Source organism: Mobula birostris, chromosome 25 (assembly GCF_030028105.1).
Source record: "Mobula birostris isolate sMobBir1 chromosome 25, sMobBir1.hap1, whole genome shotgun sequence".
In the NCBI taxonomy this organism is placed as follows: domain Eukaryota; kingdom Metazoa; phylum Chordata; class Chondrichthyes; order Myliobatiformes; family Myliobatidae; genus Mobula; species Mobula birostris.
Genome location: NC_092394.1, coordinates 17,646,072 through 17,663,912, shown reverse-complemented (window position 1 = coordinate 17,663,912; position 17,841 = coordinate 17,646,072). Strand labels below are relative to the sequence as shown.

The 17,841-nt window shown below is 40.0% G+C and overlaps 1 protein-coding gene across 5 annotated transcripts in view; it reads right to left on the bottom strand.

The window, feature by feature from the left end:
* Positions 1-17,403, bottom strand: part of synrg (synergin, gamma) — a 124,564-nt gene extending 107,161 nt beyond the window's left edge. For 4 of the 5 annotated variants that reach the window (XM_072243347.1, XM_072243348.1, XM_072243351.1 and 1 more), the window contains exons 1-2: positions 17,324-17,403; positions 4,355-4,395 (exon numbers count right to left, since the gene is read on the bottom strand). In XM_072243347.1, the coding sequence (XP_072099448.1) occupies positions 4,355-4,395; positions 17,324-17,370 (88 nt within the window). In that variant the 5' untranslated portion in view covers positions 17,371-17,403. The remainder of the gene's footprint in view (positions 1-4,354; positions 4,396-17,323) is intronic. The other variant, XM_072243349.1, reaches the window with a different exon arrangement.
* Positions 17,404-17,841: the final 438 nt, after the last annotated feature.

The following is a 17,841-nucleotide window of genomic DNA, read 5'->3' as shown; positions in this document are numbered from 1 at the left end:
CACATTCTTCTCAGGCACCAGTATAAATGGTCTGCTTGAAGCAGATGGGTGCCTCACACTCCTGAAGTGAGTAGTAAAGATCTCAGTGAACACTCTAGCCAGTTGGTCAACACAGGCCTTTAGTACTTGGCCAGGTACTCCCTCTGGGCCAAATGTTTTCAGTGGGTTCACCCTCCTGAAAGCTGCTTGCACATCGGCCTCAGAGATTTAAATCACAGGATCACCTAGAGTTGTGGCATTTGGTGATGGTTTCTCTGTCTTGACAGCTCAATTAAAACTCACTCCCAATGAGAATTGTTCTTTTCAAATAGCTCCCACGTTGCAAAGCTGTCTCACTCTCTCTCTCACTCATTACTTCTAATTGAAGAGGTTCCTATTCATCTTGCGCATTAATGAGACATGATAGAAGCCACGTGGAGTACTGCGACATGAAAGACCCATGAAGACACAGGCAAGGTCTCCTTATGTAAAAAATACACTTGGCTTAAGGCAATGCAGTAAAATTGCTGAATTGAAAGTCTTTTTTTTTCCAAGAACAAACTGAGCAGGGTGGACATGTGCTCTTTGGAACTTATTACAACAGCAAGCGACCTCAATGAAACATAGAAGATGGTGCGCTGGCTTAACATTATGGGGGTAGCTCCATAAATGAGGAATTTATAATATGCTCAGGCAGTTTCAAGATTAGGGGCTCAGCCCTGAAGATTCAGGTGAGAAGAAATTTCTTTTCTCAAAGGGTTGTGAATCTTAAAAATTTTGTAATGAGAGCCATGGATGCTGTCATAAGTATCCTTAAAGCTGTGCTGATGTTCTGGATGATAGTTGAATCATACAGAAACGCAGAGTCATTACTAACAATCATACAGTCCATGTACTGCATGGCGAAGCAAGAAGTTCAAGGGGCTGTTATGGCTTGTTATGTCAAGGACTATAATACTCAATGCATTAGAGTACAGATCACAAATATGATTAACTAGTTAATAAATAACTACGAAACATTTTCTGAGTGGAAATAAAAAGATTATTCTTTCTGCTTGAATAACAAAGGCACTTCAGCTTCAAACATAAAATTAGAATTAATGCTTTGATGATTCAGCTGCATGTACTTTCAGTTAAGGAACAATGTTCACCGCTGCTGCTGAAAACACCTATGCACAAAGTTTCAATGGCTTCTGCAGCTTGGATATTCTCTTTCCAGGCATTTACTGCTGACTAGCACTTTCAATGAGGGAATAACTGAAGGTGGGACTGGTGATGGGAGTAAGGAAATTTGGTCTCCAGTAAAAGTAAAGAATTCAAAGCGATTGAGCAGCTAATCAAAGACCAAAGAATTCTGACAGCAAACCAGTAAGTAATAAACCCTAAATATTACAAATTAGTTTGACATAAAATGTTTAAAAAGATTTTCAAAACACTTAAGATTATAACAGATCTAGAAAGGAAATGTTTTAAATGCTTACATGCTATTTTAGATTTCAGAAATAACCATTCTTGAGAATTAGACTCCACACATAAAAATAACAAGTTTTATGGCTTGAAAGCCAAAAACACTGCTAATTGCAGAAATCTGAAATAAAAACAAAAAATGCCAGAAACATAAAGCACGTCAGACAGGATCTATGGAAAGAGAAAAAGGGTTCATGTTTCAAGTCTGAAACCCTTTGTCAGAAATGGTAAAAAGAGAAAACAGATTAATTTCCACTTGCAGGGTAGGCAGAGAGGGATGAGTAGACCACAGGGAATACCTCTAACAGGATAACCTCCAAATGAATTAATGTAGATGACAGGAACACATTATGTCCCATTGTCTGCGCTACGTGTTGCTAATAGCAGGGCTACTGGATGTACCCACAGAACAAGCTATAAAAACATCCAACAGCCTTGCTATTAGCAACAGGGAAAACCTGAGCCAATATTACAGACTGTCAGAAATGGCCAGTTCTGATATAGAAAGGAAGGGAAAAATGAGTAACCTAAATTTGCAAAATTCCAAATTGAGATGCAATGTGCTCAGGTGGAAGATTAGCGCTTGCTCCACAAGCTTACTTTGGGATTTGCTGTTTTTATTGCAGCAAGGACAATGTATAAAATGGAGTTTCCATAAATTTACCAAATTATTTTTGAATGACCTTGCAAGGAGTAGAATAAGACACCCTATGGAGTTAACTGTTGAACTTAACCGCTCATAAATATACTCTATTAGTTGCCTGCCAAATTTTGTCTTTTATAATGGTGAATCGGGTAGCTTCACCCATGTCCTCATTGAAATTTCAAACCCACAACTTCTTAAATTCCCATGGTATCATCGAAAGTGTAGCTAGAACCTGTGTCAATTACAGCTATATACATAACAACTGTCATACAAACACTGAAGGGAGCGACAATAAGAATAAAAGGAATAACTATTTAAAGGATCGATCTCTAAACAGCAGAAAGGGCAATCTGGACATCAGTGAATAATGATATAAAAAATGTTTATCTTACAAAAATATGGAATGTGATGACTGATGATATCAAGGGACATGCAGGTCAGTTCAAGAAAGTGTCACTGAGGTACAACTTCAGCCACCGTCACTGAATTACAGAGGAGAAAAAAGGGCCTAATCTTCTCCTTGTTCCTATATTTTTAAGTTAACTATTCCAGGGGGTTACAGAATAGTAAAGTAGTTAAACTGATGCTGTTTGAAATTTTACAGATTAAAATGAAACAGATGGTACATGTTAAAAAATAGAACATATTCCTATTTCACACTGCCATAAACTTAGATTAGAGACAGCGTAACTAATGCTTAAACCAGATTTTGTAAGTGTAATATTTTCTGCAATTTTTCTGGAAAAATGCATCTTTTATAAATGTTATAATTTACAAAAGGCAGAAGTAAAATTTGCATTTATTTTCTATGATGTATGCAAATCTAAGGTTCTTCAAAATTGCACAATCCAACTTCTGACAAAGGATCTTCACCCTGAAATGTTCTGTAAAAACTGCCTCAATGGGTGAATGTTTCTAGCATTTCTGGCTTTATTTAAAAAATAGAGTTCTTTACATAATAGCAGAAACAAGTCTCTTTAAAAGGGACTTCATAAGATATATTTAAGTTTTACATGACTAAGTAAATATTTTAAAAATACGTATTTTATATCAGGACATAAAATATCCTGTGAGAGGTAATGACAAATATAAGATCATTACTCCTGTTAAAATGATTCAAATAAGTATCTGAAAATTGAACACTTATTAAGATAAAGAGAATGTACATAGAGAAAGGATTTGGAGGATTTAATGACCCTATATAGACATGAGACTCGAAACAGCTTCCTTATCTGGTTGCGTTAGAAGAAACTGCCTTTCCATATGGAAAAATGCAAGTGATTATTAACAATGAGAGATCAATTTTAATCCCATTAACTCTTTAATCACAAAATTAATTCATTTGCTGAAGAGTGGCATCATATGTAATTACAACAAAACAAATTCAAAAATGTTCTCTAGTTTCACTCTACTTTAAAGTACAAAGCACAAATAACTATATAAACAGTGAAGAATGTATTGTTACTGCTACATCAGTCAATGAAAAGTATATTAACATTTTATCTGTTGTTATATCTTACATATATTTCACACTCCATGCAGAGGTTCTTTTTAAATACACGTTCTAGGGTAAATGTATATTCTGATAAGTTGTTTGCTGAGATTCAAAATTAATTATTAGATTGCATAATAGCACAGAATACAGATGTAGACATTAACTTAGAGGAAACTTAACCTACTGTATAGAAATTATGTCCATGGGCAAACATAAGAAAGTTCTTGGGGGGGGGGGAGCATCAATGTGATTCAGATTTCTTGCAAGGAACAGGTGGTGCCAAGTGACAGCGATGGTAGAAAGGAAAAGGAACACAAGGTTCATTGTTTCGTTCATTTTAAGTGATCGGTACTAGGAAGTGGAGATGTAGTGGACAGTAAGGGATCATGAGTGAATAACTTTCAGATACTGCCAAAAGTATCACCAATAGTAACTAATCTCAGTATCATTTCAATTACTGTACAAAAGACAACATATATATGGAGAAGAAGGGCCATCTGGTACACGGCACACTCTTCAGAACATTTATAGGCATTTCTCAATGTTTAAATATTTTATGTACCAAATCCAACATATTGAAAAATAATTTATTTAGAGCTCATGGATGCATTAAAAGAAATACATGCAAAACTAGGGCACTGCAATGAGTGATTAAAAGATTGATGGTAATATAGCAATATAGCATATGTAATGGGTCACAAATGTAACATAAAGAAACGAAAAGCATCAAGATATGCATGGTAGAATTGCAGCATTGCCATACATACCTTGGGGAGGAACTAATCCCCCTGATACTGGGAACATGAAGCTGCAACCAAAGTACAAAAAAATAAAATTAGCATAACAGATCTTTATAAGTTATCGACAGAAACTAAATTGCTGTGTCCTTAAAACCTACATTAAATTAGAAGAAAACTAATCTTAATGCAAAGGCCAAAATACACTGCAACTATTGATTATTGTCTATAAATACTTGAAAATGAAATTTCATAGGTGTTGAAATAGGGGGGAACCAATAAAACCAGAGAGGAACTCTGAGGGAAGGCCTGAGAAGACAAATACGGACTATTTGAATCAATGGTTAAAACATTTAAATAATTCCATGCTTTAATGTCACTGTGATAAGGTTGCAAAGGCTGCTCATTTAAGGGTATTATAGCTGTATTTCCTTTTGAAAACGGAGGCATTTTAAATTACCTTTAATGGCTGTAGAAAATTCAAGAGTACCACTTCAAGAACTGTAGAGAGATTTGAATGATGGGCAAAGGATACACAGGTAAAAAGGATAAACTTTTACCTTCGGTATATTTGCTATTATTTAGAGATCTGTCCTCGTTGGATGATGTGGAAGCAGAGTCAACCAGGGCTTTGAAAAAGAAGTTGGATAGATGTAGAGGGAAAATAACTTGCAAATTAAAGGGAAAGAGCAGGGGAGAGGAACTGACTAGATTGCTTAACAAAGACCTGGCATTGACTCACTGGGTCAAATGTCTACCTCCTGGGCTACCTGCACATTCACCTCAACTCCAAACAATTTCTCAAAATGAATACGTTTTTGGAGGCATCCAACAATCCCCACACCCTGTGTATTTCTTCAAAAAGAACACAGACTAGAAATGGAGAATAAGATTCTTTTAAAATTGCAAATCACATTGAGATTCCACTTACTACTATTCAATATAGGACTAAACTCAACTTTTTGGCTTTTCAGGCAACTGTGAGACTGATAGTTCACCAGAAGATATCTTATACTTGCAGCAATATGTTATTTTTTAAAAGACGTACTAATTTGGAGGATGTGAACAATGTCTAATCACCCCTGGACTCAGAAAGAAGCCCATGTTTAAGTACATTTGGGGTCACAAAGAGAGGATCAGGCAAGGGAAGTATACATCCTTCCCTGAAAAGCATTCAGATAGTCGCTTTTTAATGATAATCATAGTTTCACTGATAACTGTGACTGAGACCAGCTTTACTTAAAAAAACTTTTTTAATGACTTGAATTTGTTTACCAATTATTGTGGCAGGATTTGAATCCATCTCTGGATCAATGACTAAACTGCTAGTCTCGTAACTTAACAACCACACTACTATCACACATTTGTGCAGTACTACGGCCAGTTACCAATCTCAAGTTCTAGAAATTTTGTTTGTTACAACAGTTATCAGCGCACCATTGAATTACAAGTTCCAAACTTTGTCTTAATCTCTTGTAAAGGTGCATCAGCGACTCATCAAATGTCAACTCCACTGAAATTTGTAACACATCATCGTGAAATCTCTTGTGTACTTAAATCAGTTCCCACATGCTGTAACACAGCACCTGTACAGAACCATGAGCATGCTGTAAATCTCATTAAACATCTATTACCTATATTTTGTGAGATTATAACAATGAGAAAGTTAGATAAAAGAGGAGACCAAAATTCAAATTTGATCCACAGGATAAACATGCGTCACAAAAAGATTTCAGTATGATCTTAGGCCTTAAATCTTGCAAATTTAATCTCATAATCACTTATCTAATTATTGTGTACTTCAAAAACAAACTCTTGACAGAAAATCTTTAGGATCACTAAGTTATGTCAGTACCTTGAAAACAGGACTTTGGGGTTACCAGTGAACCCTACTGATTAAAAACCATGGTTTTAGGCGGAAAATATCAGTGGGAAATAAAACCAAGCAGATTTTTCCACCTGCGATTATACTCACTCCAAGCACATCACTGACATGACTCATAATTACACAATGTGACGCATAAACAAAAGAATTACTAACAAAATTATTAATGCAACATTAGTCACAACAGTTTACAGAGAACAAATGTGTTCATCTCAGCAGAGAGGAAATATTCTCAATCCCAAATCAGTACCTATGAGAACTTAACTAATCACTTTGTCCAATACTTCACTGTAGTGCAGAAGTAAGTGCTATAATGATTAAAGGTACTGTCTTTTGAATTAACCAAGATACTGTCTGTCAGTTTGTATAGAAATTGTGGTTCCACTTTGCCAAAGCTGTCAAAGTTATTCTCTTAAAAAGATGCTAATGTATGTTGTATTAATAACATGGCTGTGAGGTTCTTTGAGCTTCAGTGTAATAAATACAATGATTAATTATTCAGAAAAGATTCCCTCAACATGCTGTCAATAGTCAAGACACAAGTTGTAATGAAGCATTAGATCAGAAAATAGTCAAGCAGGGTTATCAATGTCTTTGGTTGATCTGAACAAAACTTACAGCTGAGTTTTTTCACACATTGTGGTGTCATCACTTCGAGGCAGCTCAGTTGTCAGCCCCTACGACAACCCAGTTCCTGAACAGGAATAACTTCATTCACCTCTCCAGCTTTGTTATGGAATAGTACCAAACGGAAACAGATCTATTGGTCCATCAAATCTGCACCAACTATCAAGCAACTATTTCCATTAATCCCACTTTATTCCCTCACATTACCATCAACTCCTCCAACCGCAGATTAGAAGCAATTCATAGCGGCTGATTAATCTAATTTTGGGGATGTGGGAGGGAACCAGCACACCCAGGGGAAACAGAATCAAAGGCAAAATGTGCAAACTCCACATAGGTAGCACTGGAGATCAGGACTGAATCTGGGTTATAAAGCAGTAGCACAACTCACAGTGCCTGTGCACTACTTTGCATTAGTCCTTGACTTATCACATCCTTAAAACTTTGACCTCTTCACCTAACTATGGCCCCAGCATAGTTCTGGTTAGTGATAAGAGTGGTAGAGTTTTCACTTCCCCCTTTAGTGATGCCAATGCACTGTGAATCAGAATTCACTTCTGGCAGATTAGGCTTCGAGTCACAGGATATTCATCAAACAGTACTTGCCCAATGCTAATTTGCAAGTGATTCAGGAAACAGCACAGAAATGATCATCGTTGAGAAGCTGTTACTAATTTGATGCTTAGTTACTTGTTACAATTATGCACAACCTTTTTCGTTTTCCTGCCTGTTGTCATTGGTACCTACATATAGCACAATACTCCCCATCTAACTCTGCCTATCATTTCAGTTGTAAAAAAACATCAGTCATCTTAGTAGATCTAATGGCCCTCTTCTCCAACCTTAATCAATATAGAGGTCACTCTCTTACTCAGTCATGTACAAACCCCATTTCCAGAAAAGTTGGGATATTTTCCAAAATGCAATAAAAACAAAAATCTGTGATATTTTAATTCACATGAACCTTTATTTAACTGACAAAAGTACAAAGAAAAGATTTTCAATAGTTTTACTGACCAACTTAATTGCATTTTGTAAACATACACAAATTTAGAATTTGATGGCTGCAACACACTCAACACATGTTTACCATTGTGTTACATCACCTTTCCTTTTAATAACACTTTTTAATTGTTTTGGAACTGAGGATACTAATTGTAGTAGACTTACAATTGGAAATTTTGTCCATTCTTGCTTGATATAAGTCTTCAGCTGCTCAACAGTCCGTGGTCTCCGTTGTCTGATTCTCCTCTTCATGATGCGCCATACACTTTCAATAGGAGATAGATCTGGACTGGCAACAGGCCAGTCAAGCACACGCACTCTGTGCCTACAAAGCCACGCTGTTGTAGCCCGTGCAGAATGTGGTCTGGCATTGTCCTGCTGAAATAAGCATGAACGTCCCAGAAAGAGACGTCGCCTTGTTGGTAACATATGTCTCTCTAAAATCCTAATATACGCCTCAGAGTCAATGGTACCTTCACATACATGCAACTCACCCATGCCATGGGCACTGATGCACCCCCATACCATCACAGATGCTGGCTTTTGCAGCTTTCGCTGATAACAATCTGGATGGTCGTTTTCATCTTTGGCACGGAGAACTTGACGCCCATTTTTTCTGAAAACTAGCTGAAATGTGGACTCATCTGACCACAACACACAGTTCCACAGTCTTTCGGTCCATCTGAGATGAGCTCGGGCCCAGAGAACTTGCCAGCGTTTCTGCATAGAGTTGATGTATGGCTTCCTCCTTGCGTAATAGTTTCAAGTTGCATTTTTGGATGCAATGACGGACTGTGTTGAGTGACAATGGTTTTCCGAAGTACTCCCGAGCCCAGGTGGCTATAATTGTCATAGTAGCATGATGGTTTCTTAGGCAGTGCCACCTGAGGGCTCGAAGATCACACACATTCAACAGTGGTTTCCGACCTTGCCCTTTACGCACTGAGATGTCTCTGAATTCTCTGAATCTTTTCAGAATATTATGTACTGTAGATGTTGAAAGACCTAAATTCTCTGCAATCTTGCGTTGAGAAATGTTCCTTTTGAACCAACTAACAATTCTCTCACGAATTTTGGCACAAAGCAGTGAGGCACGACCCATCCTTGCCTGCAAAGACTGAGCCTTTGATGGACGCTACTTTTATACGCAGTCATGATACCTCACCTGCTACCAACTAACCTGCTTAATGTGGAGTCTTCCAAACCAGTGTTACTTGAATATTCTGTGCACTTTTCAATCTTATTTTAACTCTGTCCCAACTTTTGTTGAGTGTGTTGCAGCCATCAAATTCTAAATTTGTGTAGATTTACAAAATATAATTAAGTTGGTCAGTAAAATTATTGAAAATCTTTTCTTTGTACTTTTGTCAGTTAAATAAAGGCTCATGTGAACTAATATATCACAGATTTTTGTTTTTATTGCATTTTGGAAAATATCCCAACTTTTCTGGAAATGGGGTTTGTATTTGTTCTATTAAGTGATGCAAAGGCCATCAACTGAAAAGGGCTGAGGGAAATGGCTGTAAGATCACATGCCTATCCTCTTTATGAAGATATAACTTTTATATTACAAGGCCGGAAGAAAGTTTGGCAACATTTCAACTCACATACATGTTGTATGGGACGGTAACATATTCTTTATCTGGAATTCAGCAGGTCAGGCTGCATCTGTGGAGGAACTGGATTATCGACATTTCAGGTCAAGACCCTTCCTCTGGACTGAAAGACAGAGGGAGATTGCCAGTATAAAGAGGTGAGAGGAAGTAGTGATGCAAGAGCTGGTAAGTGATAAATGGATCCAGGTGAAGAGGGGTGATAAGTAAGCGGAGGGAGGAAGAGACTTCAATTTATGCAAATTATCACAAAATGCCTAAAAATGAATCTTAGGGTTCTATATAGTGACATACAGATTGTACAAAAGTCTTAGGTACATGTATAGCTAGGGTACCTAAGACTTCTGCACGGTACAGTATTTACCAACATGGAGCGGAGAGCAAGTTTGTACATTTGGCAGGAGCAAAGGATGTTGAGGATGCTAAGAGTAGAGTGCCATGGGAATGGTGTGGGACAGGTGGCAGAGAAGGAGTGCCAGGGTCGGGGTGGGGGTGGTGCAGGTACAGGCACTCCAGCCCTGAGACACCAGGCAAGATCATTCGATTCCAAACAATTGGTTTATTGATCATTACAGAATGTCTCTCTAGTGCTTCCCACTCCCTCCCTTCTCCTTTCCCCTTTTCCCAATGATGATTCCCCCCTTCCTGCCCCCTTTTCACACTCAGTCCACAAGAGACCCGTATCAGAATCAGGTTTATCATTATTTACATATGTTATGAAATTTGTTTTTTTTTGTGACAGCAATACAGTGCAATACAGAAAATTACTACAGTACTGTACAAAAGTCTTTAGGCACCCTAGTTATACATATATGACTAGGTCTTTTGCACAGTATTGTATATGTACTTTGATAATAAATTTACTTTGAATTTTGATTGATACTTAGAAGTTCTATTCATGACACTCCTATTGTCATATGGCCACATTACTGCCTTGCATCATAAGAACAATGTTTTAAATATTTATCTGTGTGATACTCACAGTTCTGGAGAAGCAAAATTTATTTAAAACGTTCTGTGGTGGGAATTTAATCACATGGCTTCTACATCACTAGTTCAATCTAAAGCCACAACTTAATACATTTCAACCGCCTCTTTTGTTAAAGTTCCAGAAAAATCCATACACTAAAATTCATTGTGAACATTAGACCTGAAAACAGTTATATACCCTCTCAATCCTCAACTGAGAGATCGTCACAAATGAAAATAAAATTGATTGTGTGCAGCTCAGAATTTTGTGTTGTGTATCTATAAAATATTAAGCATTAAGTGATTTGTTTTATATTATTTTGGAAACCAAATATGCTGCTCTGTAGTAAGCCTGAGCAAAGAACTAAACATCATGGTTTGCCTGGCTCGCCAAATGGTTTCATTTTTCACTACTGTATTCTGCTTCCTGTTAATGAGACTCTCAAGGTTCTTTCAACCCATAAACACAATTCTATATGATCTTTGTCTGCATTAAAGTATATCACTTGATCCCTAAGCAAGAAACAAAAATTTAATCCCTAGGACCTAGAAGCAAAAATTACCAACTGTAGGCTACCAAAAAAAAAACTACTGATATTATCTACTTCCTTATACAGATCAAATTATTCATATATAATTTAAAACTGGAAAGGTTCTCAGCGACAACTCGCGGATACCTCCTCTTATTTACCCCTCGATCGTGACCCCACTAAGGAGCACCAGGCCATTGTCTCCCACACCATCACTGACTTTATCCGCTCGGGGGATCTCCCATCCACTGCTACCAACCTTATAGTTCCCACACCCCACACTTCCCATTTCTACTTCCTACCCAAGATCCACAAACCTGCCTGTCCTGGCAGACCTATTGTCTCAGCTTGCTCCTGCCCCACCGAACTCATTTCTGCATACCTCGACACGGTTTTATCCCCCCCGTTCAATCTCTTCCTACCTATGTTCGTGACACTTCTCACGCTATTAAACTTTTCGATAATTTTAAGTTCCCTGGCCTCCACCGCTTTATTTTCACCATGGATGTCAGTCCCTATGTACTTCCATCCCCCATCAGGAAGGTCTCAAAGCTCTTCGCTTCTTTTTGGATTCCAGACCTAACCAGTTCCCCTCTACCACCACTCTGCTCTGTCTAGCGGAATTAGTCCTTACTCTTAATAATTTCTCCTTTGGCTCCTCCCACTTCCTCCAAACTAAAGGTGTAGCTATGGGCACCCGTATGGGTCCTAGCTATGCCTGCCTTTTTGTTGGCTTTGTGGAACAATCTATGTTCCAAATCTATTCTGGTATCCGTCCCCCAGTTTTCCTTCGCTACATCGACGACTGCATTGGTGCTGCTTCCTGCACGCATGCTGAGCTCGTTGACTTCATCAACTTTGCCTCCAACTTTCACCCTGCCCTCAAGTTCACCTGGTCCATTTCCGACACCTCCCTCCCCTTTCTAGATCTTTCTGTCTCTATCTCTGGAGACAGCTTATCTACTGATGTCTACTATAAGCCTAATGACTCTCACAGTTATCTGGACTATTCCTCTTCTCACCTTGTCTCTTGCAAAAATGTCATCCCCTTCTCGCAATTCCTCCGTTTCCGCCGCCTCTGCTCTCAGGATGAGGCTTTTCATTCCAGGACGAGGGAGATGTCCTCCTTTTTTAAAGAAAGGGACTTCCCTTCCTCCACCATCAACTCTGCGCTCAAACGCATCTCCCCCATTTCACGCACATCTGCTCTCACTCCATCCTCCCGCCACCCCACTAGGAATAGGGTTCCCCTGGTCCTCACCTACCACCCCACCAGCCTCCGGGTCCAACATATTATTCTCCGTAACTTCCGCCACCTCCAACGGGATCCCACAACTAAGCGCATCTTTCCCTCCCCCCACCCCCGCTTTCCGCAGGGATTGCTCCCTACGCGACTCCCTTGTCCATTCGTCCCCCCCCATCACTTCCCACCGATCTCCCTCCTGGCACTTATCCTTGTAAGCGGAACAAGTGCTACACATGCCCTTACACTTCCTCCCTTACCACCATTCAGGGCCCCAGACAGTCCTTCCAGGTGAGGCAACACTTCACCTGTGAGTCAGCTGGGGTGATATACTGCGTCCGGTGCTCCCGATGTGGCCTTCTATATATTGGCGAGACCCGACGAAGACTGGGAGATCGTTTCGCTGAACACCTACGCTCTGTCCGCCAGAGAAAGCAGGATCTCCCAGTGGCCACACATTTTAATTCCACGTCCCATTCCCATTCTGATATGTCTATCCACGGCCTCCTCTACTGTCAAGATGAAGCCACACTCAGGTTGGAGGAACACCACCTTATACTCCGTCTGGGTAGCCTCCAACCTGATGGCATGAACATTGACTTCTCAAACTTCTGCTAATGCCCCACCTCCCCCTCATACCCCATCCATTATTTATTTATTTACACACATATTTTTTTTCTCTCTCTCTCTCCTTTTTCTCCCTCTGTCCCTCTCACTGTACTCCTTGCCCATCCTCTGGGGTTTCTCCCCCTCTCCCCCTTTTCTTTCTCCCTGGGCCTCCTGTCCCATGATCCTCTCATATCCCTTTTGCCAATCAAATGTCCAGCACTTGGCTCCATCCCTCCCCCTCCTGTCTTCTCCTATCATTTTGGATCCCCCTCCCCCTCTCAAATCTCTTACTATCTCTTCTTTCAGTTAGTCCTGACGAAGGGTCCCGGCCCGAAACGTCGACTGTACCGCTTCCTAGAGATGCTGCCTGGCCTGCTGTGTTCACCAGCAACTTTGATGTGTGTTGCTTGAATTTCCAGCATCTGCAGAATTCCTTGTGTTTGAGGTTCTCAGAATACAAGTATTTTGCATTGCAATAATTATCTTTATTCATCCATTTAATCAGAAAGACTTAAGCTTTTAAGGTTGTGAGTGATAAACTTTTGGCTTCTCAGAAGATGTATGTAGTTTTAGATGTTCAAATTCATTAACTTAAAAATGATTACTGTGCAATGGTTCTTACAAGCTTCACATTATTTCCATTGCATTGTTAGTTCTGCATTACCTACTCTATGTGCTTAGTTTGAAAAGGCTGGTACCCAAAGAAGTTTTATTGCACAACTCTGGCTGTGGGGGTGGGGTGACTAACTGTTTCGGAGAGGAAATCGGATAATTCTTCTTACATCCAAGTACCCAAACTGAATTAGTTAATATGGGGAGGTATTTTTCAACAATGAAGTTTCTAATATAGCAACAGAATTTTTATTGTTAGAATAGTCAAAGCCTAAATGACAACATTACGCAAACATGCCATATAGCTTGAGTTAAGAGGCTTTCAGAAATATATAATAACAACCAATGATTCATTGGTTTGCCTGTTTCAAAGGCTTAAATCCTTTGGGAGGATTTGGATTGAGAGACTTCAGACGTAATAGCTGCCATTTACGAGGAAAGCCTGGGATTAAGGAAAGGTAGAGAGCATTGGCTAAGGGCATTCTTAATATTTAAGCAACTTATTCACTGCAATAATCATTTGTTACTGAAGTTCAACCAGACAAATTAATCCACTTGGATCCATAGCTGGAAGCACAACAATATGGGAAAGTAGGGAATAGAAATGAAGAAAGGGAGAATACATTATTTAATTTTAACAATGCTCTTATATTAGTTTTGACATTTGCAACATTACATTGACACTCCTTTTAATTATGAAAATGTTTTCAAAATGTTAGCCTTAAAGCAGAATTGAAGGCCCTTGCTACCACTTACTATGAAATCCTTAAATGTCTCTGAAACGAGGAGAATGTTGTCAACCACATTGGTAAATCTGGAGTCACATATAGACCAGAGAAGGTAAAAATGCATAAACACAAAAACATCTGCAGATGCTGGAAATCCAAACCAAAGAACACAAAAAGCTGGAGGAACTCAGCAGGTAAGGCAGCATCTATGGAAATGAGCAAACAGTTGACGTTTCAGGCCAAGAGCATTCTTCAGGACTGGAAAGGAAGGGGGAAGATGCCAAAATAAAAAGGTGGGGGTTGTAGAAGGATAGCTAGGTGACAGGTGAAGCAGGAGGGTATGAAAGATAAAGGGCTGGAGAGGAAGGAATCTGATAGGAGAGGAAAGTGGACCATAGAAAGGGAAGGAAGAGGTGACACAGGGGAGGCGATAGTCAGGTGAGAAGAGGGAAGAGGCCAGAGTGGGGAATAGAAGAGGAGGAGAGGGGGAGGGAATTTTTTTTAACCAGAAGGAGAAATCGACATTCATGCCATCAGGTTGGAGGATACCCAGGCGGAATAAAAGGAGTTGTTCCCCTACCCTGAGGCCATGGATCTCCTCTTGTGGGAAGAAGTAGGAATGTCATATTTCCCTCCCTGAAGTGCATAAGTGAATCTGATGAATCTTTACTACAATCAAATAGTTTCACTGTAATTCCAGAGTTAATTACATGAATTTAACTTTCTCAGCTGTTGGGATTTAAGTGTATGCTTCCTGTCCAGTCGGCTGACTGATAATCCGGTAGTTCAACCACTACGTTATAAATGAATGTCTGACATCTATAAATGGCACAGTACAAAAAGTATTACACACAACTAATCCTTCTTTCATTTTTTTGGCAACACGGATTTACTTGCCCATGATCAATGAGCTAGCTGACGAAACAATCATTTATTCATACCAGCTATGCCAAAAAAATTAAAGTTGGTTGCAGTTAGACCCACTGAGCATCAAAGATTTAGTTCACACTACATGTACAGTGGATTCCGCTTAATCAGGCCATATTGGTTGATCAGAGCAGCCACTTATTTGGGGCAACTCTTAAAGAACAAAAACTAACTGAGAAAATTACGGGAATTCGCTTTGTTTATTTGGGACACTGTGTTTCTTAATCGGGCAGGACACTGTTGCCCAACAGTTTCTAACCAGTTATCCCCTTTCCCTCTCCCTACCTTTTTATCCTAGCATCTTCTCCCTTCCTTTCCAGTCCTGAAGGGTCTCGGCACGAAACGTCGACGTTTATTCATTTCCATAGATGCTACCTGACCTGCTGCATTCCTCCAGCATTTTATGTGAGTTTCTAACTAGTGTCAGTCCTGTGCATTTGCATGGCTGTTAGGCACTACACTATGCGTACAGCAAACAGTCTTTAAATGGTGTCAGTTGTATGTGTTTGCCTTCAAAAAGCAGCGATTTTTGTCACTGACAGTTGGTGAGAAATAAGCAATTCAGGATGGTTTTGCTTACTGTCAAGCATTCAGACTTGGAGATGCCAGAAACGAACGGGAGTGAAAATGAAAAGATTTTACTACTTCATCAAGTTAGAAATTACAAAGAATTTGAAGGTATCGATAATCATCTTGAATGTTATAATGAAAATGGAGGATGCATATGTCGACAGCACTGTATAAAGGTAGTCCCTTCCACCCTTTGACAGGTTTTGTTTTTCGTCCTTCAGGGTGTCTAGCCACCCTCCTCACCGGGCAAGCCTGGTGGGGGAACCGGTTTAGTCACTGATCACCTGACCATGTGACAGGTAGTACTGGGTTACATGGTTATATGGTACCAGTAGCATTCAGACGAGTCAAAGGGCGGATGAACCCTCTCGTAGGGTCAATGACCATCTAGCAAACATGTGCTGTGAAGCGCGGAAAGGGCATCCCTTGCATCGAAGCTTGGTCAGGCCATTCACTGCAACAGAACCTCCCCCAGACGTCTTGGACCCAATCATGCCACTGGATCTGGGAGAGGATGTCAAGAGGGTGGGTCTGGACCTGTGCAACCCCCTACTCACCTAAAATCCATTCACACACCACGCTGTTCCTGTCTGAGGAGTGGGGTACCACCCCACTGACTGACTGAAAGGAACCATCATCATCCTATGGGATGAATAGCAAGAGAGAAAGAGAGAAAGAGAGAGAGAGAGAGAGAGAGATAAAGGCAGTCCATACCTGCACTAAATGTCCGTGCTGACTTTGTTCATTTACAGTCAAAAGAATGTAATGTGGATTAATTCTCCCATCGATAAGTTTTACTGTACTGTAATAGTATTCTAATTTGTTCTGTATTTCATCTAAATACATTATTTATTACTTAGTTTATCCTTTTGTACCTTTTTAACCATTTCCATGAAACCTCAGCTAATTGGGCAGCCGCTTATTTGGGTCAAAATGTACTGGTCCCAATGTGTCCTAATTAACAGGAATCCTCTGTACTCTCACACACTAGGAAGAGAAACGAAGCAAATTCAAAACTGCTGTATTCTATCGTTATGATCCTAGGAATTTTCACATTGTCATGATATCTGGGATGCAATTACTAACTTCATGAATTTTTCTACTGCACTATAATTGTGGGAGAAGAACGGAGAAAGGAAGAAACAGCCATCAAATTGTTGAATCCCCTCCCCATCAAATAAATTGTACTTAAATTAATAATGCTGGATGAAAGATGTCAGATGAAAGATGCATGAAGGACCGATTTCCTTCTGCAACATCAATTATTCAGTGCAGCACATCATATTACCGTCAAACGGCAACACTACAGCTTGAAACGAAGGAATAAAATCCTTTACTTTCTTCCAATCTGCCGTTTTTGACAGGGGGGAGGGGGGTGTTCAGCTTTCAGAGTGGAAGCTTTTACAACCATTTCGGAAGGAAAGAAAGACTGACAGTTTATTTCAGGGGCAGAAGACTATAAGCGGGAGTAACCGACATTGGTAAAAGTTGCCCAGCTGGGTCCTGGAGCTGGAGAGGAATGTGTTAGGGTGGCCTGCTCCCTGATCCATCCCCCAACGGACAGTGACGCCCCGGCGCCCGATCTCTTTTAGGTCGCCGCCGACACGACTGCTGTAATGCTCCCGTGTCGCTTAATATAAGAGGGAAGAGGGACTCGGAGAATGGGAGCCCCACCACTCACCCGCTGCCGCTGCCGCCACCGCCTCCCGATCCCGGTCGCAACGCCATCTTGATTCAGCTCCTTGTCAACCAGTAACTACTTCCGGGTTGGAACCCTCCACCTCCCCAAAGGTGAGCGCACCATCGCCTGTCAATCACCAGCTAGGCAGCGGCATGTTCATTGGAAAAAGCCAACGCATTTAAAACTTGTCTGAGCCTTTTCATTACAATAAAGGCTAAATCAATATAACTATATCATTTTAATTCATGCACGGTTTCATGTTTCATGCAATGCACCATTCCAGCAATATTTACCCTGACCTAATTACTATTGTCCACGTTGGGTTCATTAACATTGTTCCAATGGACGGAACATAATGGAATGATTGTGTCATAGACAGAAACTATCTCTTTTATCTGTTGAATTGTTAAAGGTCTAAATTCCAATGCCAGGCGGCGGTTTGACTGCTAAAAAGATCGGGTCTTTTATATCAGCATTTGAGATAAGGGAGTGCACCGTTTTGTGTTGGGATCGACCGA